Raw genomic sequence first — 16,158 nt, 5'->3', positions numbered from 1 at the left:
ACTCACTTACTTCATTGTAGCATCTTGCCCCATTTTTTCAATTTATTTCTGACCAAAGTTATGATTTGACTGTTCTCAATCAAAGCCTTTACGAAACCAATCTATTTGAAAATCCAAACCGCCCATTACGACGATATTCAAATTTCCGAATCCTTGGGAAGGATATCGAAAACGGCTGCAAAAAGGGCCATCATCTTGAGCGAAATGTATGCAGTTTTCCCTGCCCCCTCCTCCCCCACTAATCCAATTTCCTTCCCAAAGGACCTTCATTTGCTGCTATCATCTCCAACCCCCCAACACCCTAAAGATCGAAAAGAAGCAAAAGAAAAAAAAAACCCTTATTCTAAATATATTCAACCGTACACTTATACGAGCCATTTTTCTCTTCTCTCTTTTTTTCACGCCACCCTCGCCACCAGATGAAAAACCGCAGGACCAAAAAAAAAGGACGACAACTTGGAGTTGTGCTGAAGTGTCTCTGAATTGAAAGAAAGAAAACAAGAAGAAGAAGGTCCCCACCGGCTTCCGCGTGGAACGAGGGAAAGAAGTAAAACTGCAGTCAGCAGCCTTGCTCAACACACAACGGCTCGACCTCCCCCACAAGTCGACGACATTGCTCAGCTGAAGACCGAACGAGAAGAAGAAGCAGCAAGTTTTCACGATTGTGTCACGACGCCCGAAAGCGCCACCCCCTGCGTCTTGCTCTCATCTAATCTATGCGGTTGAGAGATTCTACCACGAAAAGAAGAAAAAGGAAGTGAGGACGACGAAAAGAGTCCTTTTCGTGAAGACACGTTCCGGGGACTCTTTTAAGGATATCGACCGGCCTGACCCGGCGACGACGACGGCAGACACTGCCGCGAACTACCCCTTTTGAATTATAAAGAAGCGGAAAAGCGGCTTCAACGGGAAGTGATAGGTTAATTATAGTGGCATTTATTTATCCCGGAAGCGGTGTTTTTTGCTGTTGGGTTCTTATCAAGTGTAAGGCGGAATTGTCAATTGAGATAAAGTGGAAAGGTGGGACGAAGAAGAAAGGGAAGAAGTTTTATTGATACGACGACACATACTATCAGTATTAGAGGAATAAAGTGAAACACATATTGGGCAAGTGTTTTGTGTTATTGTTTTTGTTTCTACTACGTTTTATGATGTAACATAAAAGAGAGAGAACGAGAAAAAGGAGAAAGTTTAGTGATTGTGATGATTGGTGTTTGGATGGACACCAACTAGAGAGAAGATTGAGTTTATTACATGTGCAATACCGCAAGAGCTTTAGTGTGTAACGCGAGTGTGTAGCGAAAGATAAAAGCGACTCATCAATGCAACGTGAGGATGAACTAATTGCCCGTACTCACAAGCAGCAAACGACGCAGCAAATCACGACCGTAACGAAGGTCGTGCGCGAGGTGAAGCAGTTGGGACCGGATGGGCAGCCGTTTGACTATGTAGCAGCGATGCCACTGGAAATGGGACCCGATGGACAGCCGCTCGACTACGTGTCGATGCCGATGGGAATCTACACGACACGGTCGCAGTACATGAACTACAACCACCTGGACCAGCAGGAGCAGATGGCGGCGGCGGCTGCAGCGGCCGCCTCCCAGTCGCAGCATCTGCCCCCGGGCTCCAAAGGTGGTCCCGGTGGACAGCCGCACTACCAGGACTATGAACACTACTCGCAGTACGCCGACTCCGGGTACGATCCGACCGGAGCGATCCACCATCCGCCCCATCCACAGTCCTACCTCGGTGAGTACCAGATCAACGACCGGTCAACGCCCCACAACTCGAGCGAAGCCAGCGAATCCTCCATTCCGCTCCCGATGAACGTTCCTCAGATGGGCAACCCGTCAGCGAGTCTGCTCCCCCCAGGCTACCTGCAAGGTCAGTACGACGAAATGGGCGAGTACGTCATAGCCCCATCCCCAGGCGGACCCGTCGACCCACGACTCTACCCGGACAACCCATCGGCGATGGTGTACGGATACGTGTCAACTCCTCCGTACGGCACCATCAGCTCACACGGACACCTCGATCCATCCGGTGTGAACGAGCCAACGTACGCCACGAAACAACTTGCCTACGAAGCCGCGGCCAGTGCCAGTCAACGGGGCGGAGTCCAGGACGGCGGCGCTTGCTACTACGACGGCGATGACGACCTGCCCCAGCACATGTCGAACCTGCAAATCCACAACCACGTCTTTCTGCAGCATCACATCATCACCTCGCCCGGTGGCAACAATCGACCCTCGGGCGTAAACGGCCCCGAAGGCCCCGTAGACCTGGAAGACCAACGCCAGATGAAGTGGCGAGACCCCAACCTAACCGAAGTGATCGGTTTCCTCAGTCATCCCAACAACGCCATCAAGGCCAACGCAGCCGCCTACCTGCAGCATCTCTGCTACATGGACGACCCCAACAAGCAGCGGACGCGAACCCTCGGCGGAATCCCCCCACTCGTCAAACTGCTCGGCCACGAACACACCGACGTGTACCGGAACGCCTGCGGTGCCCTCCGCAACCTCTCCTACGGCCGGCAAAACGACGAAAACAAACGTGCAATCAACAGTGCCGGAGGCATCCAAGCCCTGATCCACCTGCTCCGACGAACGTCCGAGTCCGACATCAAAGAGCTCGTCACCGGCATCATCTGGAACATGTCCTCCTGCGAAGATCTGAAACGGTTCATCATCGACGACGCCATCGTCGTGATCGTCTCGTACATCATCATCCCCCACTCGGGCTGGGACCCCACGAACCCGGGCGAAACCTGCTGGAGCACCGTGTTCCGGAACGCGTCCGGCATCCTGCGCAACGTCAGCTCCGCAGGCGAGTACGCGCGGAAAAAGCTGCGCGAATGTGAAGGCCTCGTCGACTCGCTACTCTACGTGATCCGGATAGCGATCGAAAAGTCCAACATCGGCAACAAAATCGTGGAAAACTGCGTCTGCATCCTGCGGAACCTCTCGTACCGCTGCCAAGAGGTCGAGGATCCAAACTACGACAAGAACCCCATCCCGCACCACAGTAGCACCGGAGGAGTGGACGGCGCAGGGGCTTCGTCGTCGTCTTCGGTGATTGTGAGTGCGGCCTCGTCGAAGGGTGAGAATCTGGGCTGCTTTGGGGCGAGCAAGAAGAAGAAAGAACAGCAGCAGGCGGCGGCGGCAGCGGCCCAGCACGCCGCGGACGCCAAGGATCACTCGAGTGCGAACGGGGATCCGGCGCGGATGGCGTATAAGAACACGGCGCATTATAAGGGTGAGTAGGGGGATTGTTTTGGCTATTTGTAAAACTAGACAAAAACTGTATAGTACTTGTTCGGCAACAGGGTGTTGTTTAACTGGGCTGCTTATTAACATGGCGCTCGATAACTGGGCTGTAGCCCAGTCAAAAAAACAGACAAACGTCAGAAAACATGATCGAGGGGTCAGTGGATGCAAAAATTTATATCATCAAAACGCAAATAATTTGATATTTTTCATCAAATTTTATGTAATATTCTACAGAAATTGAAATGGTATGCCCTGGGCATATTTTTGAGTAGAGGTGGGCAAACCCGCTCTTTTTTTAGGAGCCGCTCATTTTCGTTCGCTCATTAAAAAGAGCCGCTCTTTTGAACGGCTCTTTCGCTCTTTTTCAAAATTTGATGAAAATGGTTTTGATGATGATGGTTTTTTTTAAGAATCGTGTGATTTTATAAGTTATTTCACATTGGACTTTAACAAATTACTTGATAAAAAATTAATACTGCAAACTATAACATAAACCTTCGAGTAATGGAATGGCATCCAAACTTAAATCTAGGATGTTGGAAGAATTACTATTAATTTTAAAATTGCGTTTATTTCTGCAAGAATGCAATTTATGCTGATATTTTATTTGGAGAAAACATTCTGTAAATTCTTTCCTACATTCTGATTTAATCGATTAAGTCTATAAACGCTAAAACTACGTATTTTTGAAATAATACTAAAATTTTTGTTTTTTATAAAATGGGTATTGGATTGGAAAAAGTTTCTTGCATTTCGATGGTTTTTTAAATACTCACAATTTTCACAATATGGGTATCAAATGGTCGGAAACTTTGTATAACATTTGAAAGTTATAATACTTTTTTGAGAGTAGGTACTCAAAATTTTCACAAATCGAATAAATACTCAAAATTTGGATTTTTACAATATGAGTATCAAATGATCGAGATTTTTTTTATACATTTCAATTACAATAATGTTTTGTTTTATAAATACTTAAAATTTTCACAAAACTAGGTATTTTTAGAAAAATATTTAAAATTTTAGTTTCTCGAAAAATCGGAAATTTAACAAACATTCCGATTGAAATAATATGTTTCTAATATTCTCAGTTATCACGAAACTAGGTATTTTCTAGAAAAGACTAGGTTTTGTAAAAAAATCATTTGATACCCATTGTAAAAAACTGAATTTTTTAGTACTTTTATCGAAAATGCGCAGTTTTGTGATAAATTTAAGTATTAAAAAAAAGTGTTATAACTTTCAAACCTATCTAGCGTTTTTTTTAAAGGTTCTATAAGCTATTGTCTTTCATATGTTTTTAGGACCTATTAAAAAAACTCTAGGTAGGGGAGATGGGGGTAAGACGGCCACCCTAAGGGAGAAGTCTCATAAAATTAACACTACAGATTATTTTGATCTCAAATCAGGTACATATTGTTCTACTAATAGTCCATTATAGAAATGACATAAATTAGTTGGTCCAAAAAACAATTTTCAAAACTTTTCATCAATTTAAAAAAAAAATTGAAATCGAATATATATGAAATACGCGGGGTAAGACGGCCACCCATGTGGGGTAAGACGGTCAGTGCTATAAATTAACTTGATAACTTTGCTAAATCCACCCAAATACCTACATGATTGGTTGAACAGACTTCTCTGAACATCATAACTATTTTGGTTTAAAAAAAAAGTTTGAATTGTGAAGCAAAACGCTGTTCAACAAGTTTTATATTTTGGCTTTGTGAATTTCATATTATTGCGACCACATTTCATGAAAAAATATGCATTTTTACACGAAAATTTACCCAATTTAATGCAAATCAACTGGTTTGTGTATTTCGAATTGAATTAGTAAATCAAAATTATGTAAACAATAATAAATTAGCGACTATTATTAAGAGTTTGAAAGGATTTCATACTATTCAATGAATTTTGCTATATCACTGTAAGGAATATTGTCGAACCGGCAGTTAACAGAATTTTGATTAAAAATTGATAGTTTTATCGAAAATATGTCAAATATGTCTTAAATATGTCTTAACAGTCAAAAATCCTTCAAAAATGTAACCTTTTTCAAATAAATTTTACAAATTACGGGTGGCCGTCTTACCCTCCGTGGAGGTGGCCGTCTTGCCCCAAATTATTTATTTTTTTAAAAAAATTTTTTGCAAATAGCTCATCGCATTATTTAAACTTTTTCGAGGGACATAATCTTGGGAAAACTTCAATTTAAGGGTGCACAGCAACGAAGGAAGTTGTTGTCTTCTTATACCAAAATTGTCAAACTTACGGTCCCAATCCTGCAACTACGGGATTTTAAAATTACTGAAACTTTGCTGTAAAATACTTGGTGGACAGTACTTCAGGGGATGAATATAAAAATATTTCGACAGTACCCGTAGTTTTGAAGATACTAAAATGTCTGTAACAAAAATCTTGGTGCAAAAGCTCTGGTTGATGTGCACCGTTAACATGAAAAAATATTTAAAGAAAGGATTACATATTTTTACCTAACAAAAATGCTTAAGTTGTAAATCATAAAAATTACATCCAGTTTCAAGTTGAAAAAATATTTGTTTATTTTGAGCTATTTTTATACTATTTCAAACAATAGGTTTGGCAAAGGTGATGAGGTGACCTCATATGCATTATTTAGCATGAGGAACAGTATTGCTAAACATTTTAGTAACATTCATTAGCATACTTAGTAAAACAGTGGGGTGGCCGTCTTACCCCACCTGGCCGTCTTACCCCCAGCTCCCCTATGGAAAAAATCCCCATCATTTTATAACCGTATTGTAAAATACGAAAAGTTTGAGTATTTTTTCGAAACTACGTACTTTTCTGAAAATTTTGAGTATTTTTTACAAAAAAAATTTTGAAAAAAATCCGATTATTTCAAAAGATCGGGATTTTTCAAATTTTCAATTTGATGTTAATAGTAAATAAATTTAAAAAACGAAAAAAAAAATCAGGCAACCTTCAGATAATCAAGTCTGGACTGTACTCTAATTTTTCACAAAACTACGTATTTTGAAAAAAAAAATACTAAACATTTTAGTTTTTAGGGGTTGAGATTTCAAAAAAAATTGTCCACGTTGTTTATGGAACATGTTTTATATAGATTTTGCCAAAACCGAGTCATTTAGAAGCATGGGGTTAATGGTCTCTTGAATAATCTCTTTTTGGATTTTAACACTTAAACTACCATCCTCAATATTATCCCGCGAACTACCAAGCTAGCGAAAAAAGGCGAAGTCCAACTTCAAACAGCTGTATCTCGGCTCCCTGTGGACGGATTTTCAAAATTCAAGAAGCAAAAGATGCGGACAGATCTCTAGATTATTTTGCTTTTGAAAAGTCAAAAACAGAGGCACTTACCTAAGTTATTCCCAAAACCAACCAGGTAACTTTTTTAGCCCTCTATTTTCTAGTTGTTTTGCATTTTGGATCGAATGTTGAATGACAATTTGTTTAAAATTTTATCATAATGCAAGTTCAGTACAATTATAATACCCAATACCATATTGGACCGATCTGGCCACATTGGGACCGGTTCCAGGTTCTCCGGTGAAACCCGGAATATCCCCAATTCAGAGTATTTTCAAGAATTTTATTAGAGTGGCAATATGGGTATCAAAATTCAGCATTTTCAAAATCAAGCTCACTGATGACGCTGAAAACCATTTTGGACATATCTGGCCACATTGGGACCGGTTCCAGGTTCTCCGGTGGAACCCGGAATATCCCCAATTCCAGAGTATTTTCAAGAATTTTATTAGAGTGGCAATATGGGTATCAAAATTCAGCATTTTCAAAATCAAGCTCACTGATGACGCTGAAAACCATTTTGGACATATCTGGCCACTTAGGGACCGGTTCCAGGTTCTCCGGTGGAACCCGGAATATCCCCAATTCAGAGTATTTTCAAGAATTTTATTAGAGTGGCAATATGGGTATCAAAATTCAGCATTTTCAAAATCAAGCTCACTGATGACGCTGAAAACCATTTTGGACATATCTGGCCACTTAGGGACCGGTTCCAGGTTCTCCGGTGGAACCCGGAATATCCCCAATTCCAGAGTATTTTCAAGAATTTTATTAGAATGGCAATATGGGTATCAAAATTCAGCATTTCCAAAATCAAGCTCTCTGATGACGCTGAAAACCATTTTGGACCGATCTGGCCACATTGGGACCGGTTCCAGGTTCTCCGGTGAAACCCGGAATATCCCCAATTCCAGAGTATTTTCAAGAATTTTATTAGAGTGGCAATATGGGTATCAAAATTCAGCATTTTCAAAATCAAGCTCACTAATGACGCTGAAAACCATTTTGGACATATCTGGCCACATTGGGACCGGTTCCAGGTTCTCCGGTGGAACCCGGAATATCCCCAATCCCAGAGTATTTTCAAGAATTTTATTAGAGTGGCAATATGGGTATCAAAATTCAGCATTTCAGCAAGCTCACTGATGACGCTGAAAACCATTTTGGACATATCTGGCCACTTTAGGACCGGTTCCAGGTTCTCCGGTGAAACCCGGAATATCCCCAATTCCAGAGTATTTTCAAGAATTTTATCAGAGTGGCAATATGTGTATCAAAATTCAGCATTTCCAAAATCAAGCTCACTGATGACGCTGAAAACCATTTTGGACATATCTGGCCACTTTAGGACCGGTTCCAGGTTCTCCGGTGAAACCCGGAATATCCCCAATTCCAGAGTATTTTCAAGAATTTTATTAGAGTGGCAATATGGGTATCAAAATTCAGCATTTTCAAAATCAAACTCATTGATGACGCTGAAAACCATTTTGGACATATCTGGCCACTTAAGAACCGGTTCCAGGTTCTCCGGTTAAACCCGGAATATCCCAACTACGGAGTATTTTCAAGAAATTTATTGGGGGAGCATTATGGGTATCCAAATTCAGCATTTATTGATGACGCTAAAGACCATTTTGGACATATCTGGCCACTTTGGGACCGGTTCCAGGTTCTCCAGTAGAACCCGGAATATCCCCAATGCCAGAGTATTTTCAAGAATTTTATTGGATTGGCAATATTGGTATCAAAATCAGCATTTCCAAATCAAGCTCATTGAAAATTAAATTTTGCGTATTGCCACTCCAATAAAATTCTTGAAATTGCTCTGTAATTGGGGATATTCCGGGTTCCACCGGAAAACCTGGAACCGGTCCCAAAATGGACAGATATGTCCAAAATGGGTATTATCGTCATCAATGAGTTTTATTTTTAAAATGCTGAATTTTGATACCCATATTGCCACTCTAATAAATTTCTTGAAAATACTCCGTAGTTGGGATATTCCGGGTTCGACCGGAGAACCTGGAACCGGTCCCAAAGTGACCAGATATGTCCAAAATGGTTTTCAGCGTCATCAATGAGCTTGATTTTGAAAATGCTGAATTTTGATACACATATTGCCACTCTAATAAAATTCTTGAAAATACTCCGTAGTTGGGATATTCCGGGTTTCACCGGAGAACCTGGAACCGGTCCCAAAATGACCAGATATGTCCAAAATGGTTCTCAGCGTCATCAATGAGCTTGATTTTGAAAATGCTGAATTTTGATACCCATATTGCCAATCCAATAAAATTCTTGAAAATACTCTGGAATTGGGGATATTCCGGGTTCGACCGGAGAACCTGGAACCGGTCCCAAAGTGACCAGATATGTCCAAAATGGTTTTCAGCGTCATCAATGAGCTTGATTTTGAAAATGCTGAATTTTGATACACATATTGCCACTCTAATAAAATTCTTGAAAATACTCTGGAATTGGGGTAATTCCGGGTTCGACCGGAGAACCTGGAACCGGTCCTAAAGTGGCCAGATATGTCCAAAATGGTTTTCAGCGTCATCAATGAGCTTGATTTTGAAAATGCTGAAATTTGATACACATATTGCCACTCTGATAAAATTCTTGAAAATACTCTGGAATTGGGGATATTCCGGGTTTCACCGGAGAACCTGGAACCGGTCCTAAAGTGGCCAGATATGTCCAAAATGGTTTTCAGCGTCATCAATGAGCTTGATTTTGGAAATGCTGAATTTTGATACCCATATTGCCACTCTAATAAAATTCTTGAAAATACTCCGTAGTTGGGATATTCCGGGTTCCACCGGAGAACCTGGAACCGGTCCTAAAGTGGCCAGATATATCCAAAATGGTTTTCAGCGTCATCAGTGAGCTTGATTTTGGAAATGCTGAATTTTGATACCCATATTGCCACTCTAATAAAATTCTTGAAAATACTCTGGAATTGGGGATATTCCGGGTTCCACCGGAGAACCTGGAACCGGTCCCTAAGTGGCCAGATATGTCCAAAATGGTTTTCAGCGTCATCAGAGAGCTTGATTTTGGAAATGCTGAATTTTGATACCCATATTGCCATTCTAATTAAATTCTTGAAAATACTCTGGAATTGGGGATATTCCGGGTTCCACCGGAGAACCTGGAACCGGTCCCAAAGTGGCCAGATATGTCCAAAATGGTTTTCAGCGTCATCAGAGAGCTTGATTTTGGAAATGCTGAATTTTGATACCCATATTGCCATTCTAATAAAATTCTTGAAAATACTCTGGAATTGGGGATATTCCGGGTTCCACCGGAGAACCTGGAACCGGTCCCTAAGTGGCCAGATATGTCCAAAATGGTTTTCAGCGTCATCAGTGAGCTTGATTTTGAAAATGCTGAATTTTGATACCCATATTGCCACTCTAATAAAATTCTTGAAAATACTCTGGAATTGGGGATATTCCGGGTTCCACCGGAGAACCTGGAACCGGTCCCAATGTGGCCAGATATGTCCAAAATGGTTTTCAGCGTCATCAGTGAGCTTGATTTTGAAAATGCTGAATTTTGATACCCATATTGCCACTCTAATAAAATTCTTGAAAATACTCTGGAATTGGGGATATTCCGGGTTTCACCGGAGAACCTGGAACCGGTCCCAATGTGGCCAGATCGGTCCAATATGGTATTGGGTATTATAATTGTACTGAACTTGCATTATGATAAAATTTTAAACAAATTGTCATTCAACATTCGATCCAAAATGCAAAACAACTAGAAAATAGAGGGCTAAAAAAAAGTTACCTGGTTGGTTTTGGGAATAACTTAGGGTAAGTGCCTCTGTTTTTGACTTTTCAAAAAGCAAAATAATCTAGAGATCTGTCCGCATCTTTTGCTTCTTGAATTTTGAAAATCCGTCCACAGGGAGCCGAGATACAGCTGTTTGAAGTTGGACTTCGCCTTTTTTCGCTTGCATGGTAGTTTAGGTGTTAATTTTTAGATTAACAGAAGCCAAGCAGCACTGGTCAGAAATTTGATTTCCACACTTCCACATGACTCGTCTTGAACCGCATATTTGTGTTACACGAAGTAATAATCTGTAATCATGTAAAAATATTAAAATATAATTTTCAATATTTAAAGTAATTGATTAAAATAAATCTGTAGTTAGTGATACATATATACGAGCAGATAGGCCAAGTTCAAAGCAAATAAATAAACTTTACGAAAAATGTGATTTTCCAAGAAAATTAAATCTTGGCAAGGTAGAGTAAAAAGGCAAACATTATTCGATCTCCAGTAGCCAAATTTCTTGAGAAGTCATCATCCACTGTATCTCCTAATGGTATTCAGGGAATTTCAGCATAAATTTCCATTACTTCTTCGTTCGATTTCATGGAACCGTGTCTGTTTCTTCTTTCTTTCACCCCCTGCAGGTGCGGAGCAACTGTGGCAGCCCGACGTTGTACATTCCTATCTTGCCTTACTGCAGAGCTGCTCGAACCCGGAAACGCTGGAGGCTGCGGCCGGGGCGCTGCAGAATCTGGCCGCCTGCTACTGGCAGCCGAGCATAGAGATCCGGGCGACGGTGCGGAAGGAGAAGGGCCTGCCGATCCTGGTGGAGCTGCTCCGCATGGAGGTGGACCGGGTGGTGTGTGCCGTGGCGACCGCCCTGCGAAACCTCGCAATCGACCAAAGAAACAAGGAGCTGATCGGAAAGTACGCGATGCGTGATCTGGTCCAGAAGCTGCCCTCGGGCAACCCGCAGTGCGACCAGGGCACCTCGGACGACACCATCGCGGCGGTGTTGGCTACTTTGAACGAGGTGATTAAGAAGAACGCCGAGTTTGCGCGATCTCTGCTGGAGGCGGGTGGCGTCGAGCGGCTCATGAACATGACCCGGCAACGGCTCAAGTACACGCCGCGGGTGCTCAAGTTCGCCGGGCAGCTGCTGTTTACGATGTGGCAGCACCAGGAGCTGCGGGACATGTACAAAAAGCACGGCTGGAAGGAGCAGGACTTTGTGACGAAGACGATCGCCTCGCGGAACGTCAACAGCAGCAACGGCGGCGGCAGCTACAGCGACAACTCGCCCAACTCGCCGAACAACACGCTGAACCGTCCGATGGCATCGCAGGGCGGCACGCGGTACGAGGACCGCACGATGAAGCGCCAGCAGGCGTCCTCGAACAACGGCGGGCAGGCGATGTCGCTGCCACCGAGCGACGGCGCGGCCAAGATGGGTAAGAACTTTTTGGTATAAGTAGGTTTTAGGGCGATCTCTTTTTCTCTTGGTTTACTGTTTGCACATATACATTCCGATCGAAAATTCCAATCTGAAATTTCAAAATTATGTTTAAAAACATCGGAGACACACATATTAGGAATCCTAGTAGAATTCGATAAGACTTTTGTACGACACGACATCAGCCTTTTCAGTAACTGGAACAACTCAAGTGGCTGCGTGCTTTTTGTACTCCTCTTACGTTGGAAGTCTGTTAGACTTCTAATAGACTTCTGTTGTCATTCGACTATGATTTAATAATTCTGCATGCAATAGTTTTCTAGCTCATGTTTCGTCTAAACATTTTTTCTACGTTATTTTCAAGTAGCAATCTTGAGTTTAAGTTTGAACGCAATTTTAAAGGCCACATTCAGCTGCTAACGCGCTACTCTTGTTCCAATTGTAGGCAGATGAATCTACCAGGAACAATCCGACTTATCAGGGTAGCCACGCGGACAGTAGTGAGCAACAACACAACTCAACAACAATTGCAACACTGAAGCAGGTACACACACAGAATACATTCAGATGCCACCCGGTGGAGTTCGTTTTACACACACACAAAACAAGCAAACAACACACGTCTATTATAGTGGCCAGCGAGGAGGAAGGAAGAGGACGACGACGACGCCCCTTAAAACACAGGGAAGAGAAATTTTTGCTCACGTGCAAGCAAACAACAATATAATGACTCAAGGAGTAACAAAACCATCAAAAAATGGAACAAAAATCATGCTATAAAAGGGGAAATGTGTGCGAGGAGTTACGCAAAAAAAGGAAACGTAGTGTAGCTTACAAAGTAATATATTAATATCTAACCATCAAACAATCTTATTCGACAGACAGCTCAGCTCAAAAGAGAAAGAGGTGGGGAAGGGTGGGAGAGCATTGAAGCAGCAAAACTTATCGATTCATACCCACATGCACGCGCCTCTTCACGAGCACACTACACCATACGCCCACTTCAAACCGAACACAAGTTCTCTCTACCCAGTCCCTAGAAACACAACACACGAAAAAAAAATTACGATAATCTGTAACGTAACACAACAAAAAAAAAACGACAACTTCACCTAACCTATCTGTCACGTTCATCTAAAACAAAAAAAAATCACACACTCACTCACGAAAAACAAACCTTCACGCACGCAAGCATTTGCCCTATAATTATGACAAACAAGAACTACTCGTTGGACTCCCCCTCCCTTTGAAAAAAAAAACAACTTACGGTTCGTTACACGAAAGCTTAAGGTCTTGCCCAAAAACTGCATCTGAAAAAATAGGTTTCATGCATTGAAATTGTGCAATTTTTGCACAATTCCTTGATTTTTTTTTATTACATTACAAAACATGTAATTTTGCAGGGTTTTTGTTTTCCAAAAAAACTAAGCACATTCTTCCACTTCTTGCTGCAAACTGATAAATCCGTACGCAGCCGAAAGCGCGTTGGTTGCTCGATAATCTGTCATTGGTTGTCAAACTACTCTCAGCACTGCTTTGGGTGTACCAAACTTTATTCGCAATTTACGTGTTGTTCTGTGCCCATTTCCGAATCTCTTGGTAAATGTTTTTCAAAATTTTCCCCTGTCGCAAACCCACTCAAAACGTCGAACCTTGCTCTTGATGTAGATGAAAATTTCTGGCCAAGCCGTCAAAAATACGAGAGGTACCCGTTTTGTGCGTAATTTGCAGCTACTTTTTACTTACGCTGGCAGCTTCCACGGCAAAGCACGGAGTACATACTAGGTGTATCTATAAATTAGCAAATTCATAGGAGACAGCCTCATTAAATTAATCGAATATTCACCACACCCAAAAAAAACAAACACATACAAATGTTTTGCAAAAAAAAATGGGAGCTATTAAAGGAATTAGCTCAACAGACGAACCGGTGTATAAAATAAAGTTAAGTAATTACGGGGTACACTTACAAGTCAAACTTACGGGATACGGTGTTGATTGGAACGGTGTTTTTCTTTTTTAATTTTCGTTCCGATGTAAAAATCAACGATTGAGATCGACACAAGTGCGTAGAATTTTAAAGTGCTCGCAAAACAAAAAAAAATCGTAACTAAAACTTAATGCAGGCAGCGTAAATTTAAGGATCTAAGCAAAATTCACAACAACAAAAAAAGAAACACAGGAACACGAACAGCAACAAATTTTTATCCCTCGCTACTGTCTAAAAAAACAAGTAAAACAAAAAATAGAAGTAATGGAAGCTGTGTGGAGCCACTTATAAATAGTCCAACGTCAAAATAGTGAAAAACATTTGAGTCGAGTCGGGTTGAGGACGGCCATAAGGAATTACACAAAAATTACACAAGCAGCAGCAGTAACATGAAAATGGCGATAAAACCACACACAGAAACACGTAAAAACAACATAAGTGTGAACCTTTACGTTTGTAACTGTATCCAGGAGAACGAAAAAAACACGAATAACAAGTAAGGAAAATTCAAAACCGTAGATTAGAGCAAATTAAAATAATTGATAACAACACACAACACACACAAACCAGTACATACAAACAACTATGAAAAAACAATTTAGTATCTAATCGTAGCGCGCGGAAACACGTGGAGTAAAAACAATGATGGGAAAAAAGTAATACTTTTATGGTCAATTTTATCATACTAAACAAGTTGCAAACTCGATATACAAGTCACCAAATTCACTTTCACACACACATACTTAACGAACAACAACAACCCAAAAACCATACAAGCACGCATTTAAAGGATCATGCAGTTATAGGGAAAGATGAATCACCATCATTCAAACACACGTCACGTCACACCCATACAGCCACATTTACAAAATATCAACGGTATTTTCGTATGTATAGTCGTACTCTTCATACTCTCGCCAGAATAAACCTGGCGAACTTAAACTTACAACAGCAACAAAAATAATACGAAGCCTATCGCACTTCAGTTTGGACTGTTGTTTTGGCCGAAATTTGTTTGCTAACACTAATTTTTGTTTTAAAATTGTTTAAAATTCTTTAATTTGATGCTCAACCGATTTCTTTTGTTACCAAGTAAAAAATTATAAATTTTCCACTAAAAAATAATTCAGACCCGTAAAATTACATGATTGTCACACAGTTTAAAAGCAGTTAAAATACGGCGAGTTGAAAATTTAAATGTGTAAATTTACATGTTATGGTATATAATTTTACCTACTTATTTTTGTAGAAGCATTGAATTACATTGAAAAAGATGAAAACTTCACCGGTATCTGATGTAAATTAAACAATGTTTATGAAACGCAATCTGACAGATAGATTATGTAATTTTACATTAGGAACATTGTAAAATTACATCAATGATGTGAAATGTTGGTCTTTTCTATCTAATTTCACATAAAACTACAACTAAAGAGGTAAATTTACAGCTTCAAATTTTCAACTCGCTGTATTTTTTACTATGTTTTACTGTGCAAAGAGAACGATTAGAACTCTAACAAGGTTAAACGTTTATCAAATTTATCAAAGGAGATTTTTTCTCAATCGGAACTGCCTTGTTTTTCCTCTACACATTCACATTTGCCATGCGGCACGCACTAATTCAATTACAAGTAGCGGCGCGTTTTGGAACAACAAACAGCAAAAAAAAAAAAATCCCCGCAAAACTGATCTAATTCGGAATCGAAAAAAGACACGATTGTTGTGCTTTTGCTGAATCAAAAAAAAAAAAGGCAGCAGCATGAGTCGCGAGCAGTTAGTTGATAATTTAGTCTCTACCAAACCAATTCTGCGACAGACAGACAGACAAAAAAAAAGTGGCCGTTAGCAGTGATAAATTCGTTTATGTTTAGCGCGTAGATTTACAAAACACCGCCATTGATCACATGGGGATGCTCACACAGACACGGAACCGGAAGAGGGGAAGCGAAATTTAAGTAAACATCAAACAAAAAAATCAACTAAGACACGCCGCAGACACAGACACACACACTGGGTATTCTGAAGTAATTATTACGATTATTCGAAATTATATTATTATGAAAAAACAAGCAAAACAAAAAAATATTCTATCGATAGAGGACAAAAAACAGGAACGTGCAAAAAACAGTGGTTAGAAAAGCGAAGTATGTCAAAATATGGTGAAGAGCGCAACCGGGAGGGCTAAAAGCTTTTCCCGGAGGTGCACGTAAAGAGCTGCATGAGAAACGTGGTGAAATTGTTTGATTAAAATTACTTAATCTAAAAAGTATATGGGTCATTCCATCTGAAGCGGAACATCATTTGAAAATTACCCTCTCCGATCCTGCTCAAATTTGGCA

General features: G+C 40.9%; 1 protein-coding gene across 1 annotated transcript; it reads left to right on the top strand.

Annotated features, from left to right (window-relative positions):
• Positions 1-425: 425 nt before the first annotated feature.
• LOC6036721 (catenin delta-2) lies at positions 426-12,641 on the top strand. Its single transcript, XM_038252827.1, has 3 exons — positions 426-3,261; positions 11,021-11,827; positions 12,275-12,641. The coding sequence occupies exons 1-3, from the start codon at positions 1,323-1,325 to the stop codon at positions 12,280-12,282; spliced, it is 2,754 nt and encodes a 917-aa protein (XP_038108755.1). The 5' UTR covers positions 426-1,322; the 3' UTR covers positions 12,283-12,641.
• The last annotated feature ends 3,517 nt before the right edge of the window (positions 12,642-16,158 follow it).

Source organism: Culex quinquefasciatus, chromosome 2, assembly GCF_015732765.1.
Source record: "Culex quinquefasciatus strain JHB chromosome 2, VPISU_Cqui_1.0_pri_paternal, whole genome shotgun sequence".
In the NCBI taxonomy this organism is placed as follows: Eukaryota; Metazoa; Arthropoda; class Insecta; order Diptera; family Culicidae; genus Culex; species Culex quinquefasciatus.
Note: the sequence above shows the minus strand (reverse complement) of the source record. Positions and strands in the feature narration are given on the sequence as shown.

Coding starts and splice junctions, on each gene's coding strand:
- LOC6036721 (XM_038252827.1), top strand. CDS start 1,323: ATGCAACGTGAGGATGAACTAATTGCCCGTACTCACAAGCAGCAAACG. Junction 3,262..11,020: donor GAACACGGCGCATTATAAGG/GTGAGTAGGGGG, acceptor CACCCCCTGCAG/GTGCGGAGCAACTGTGGCAG.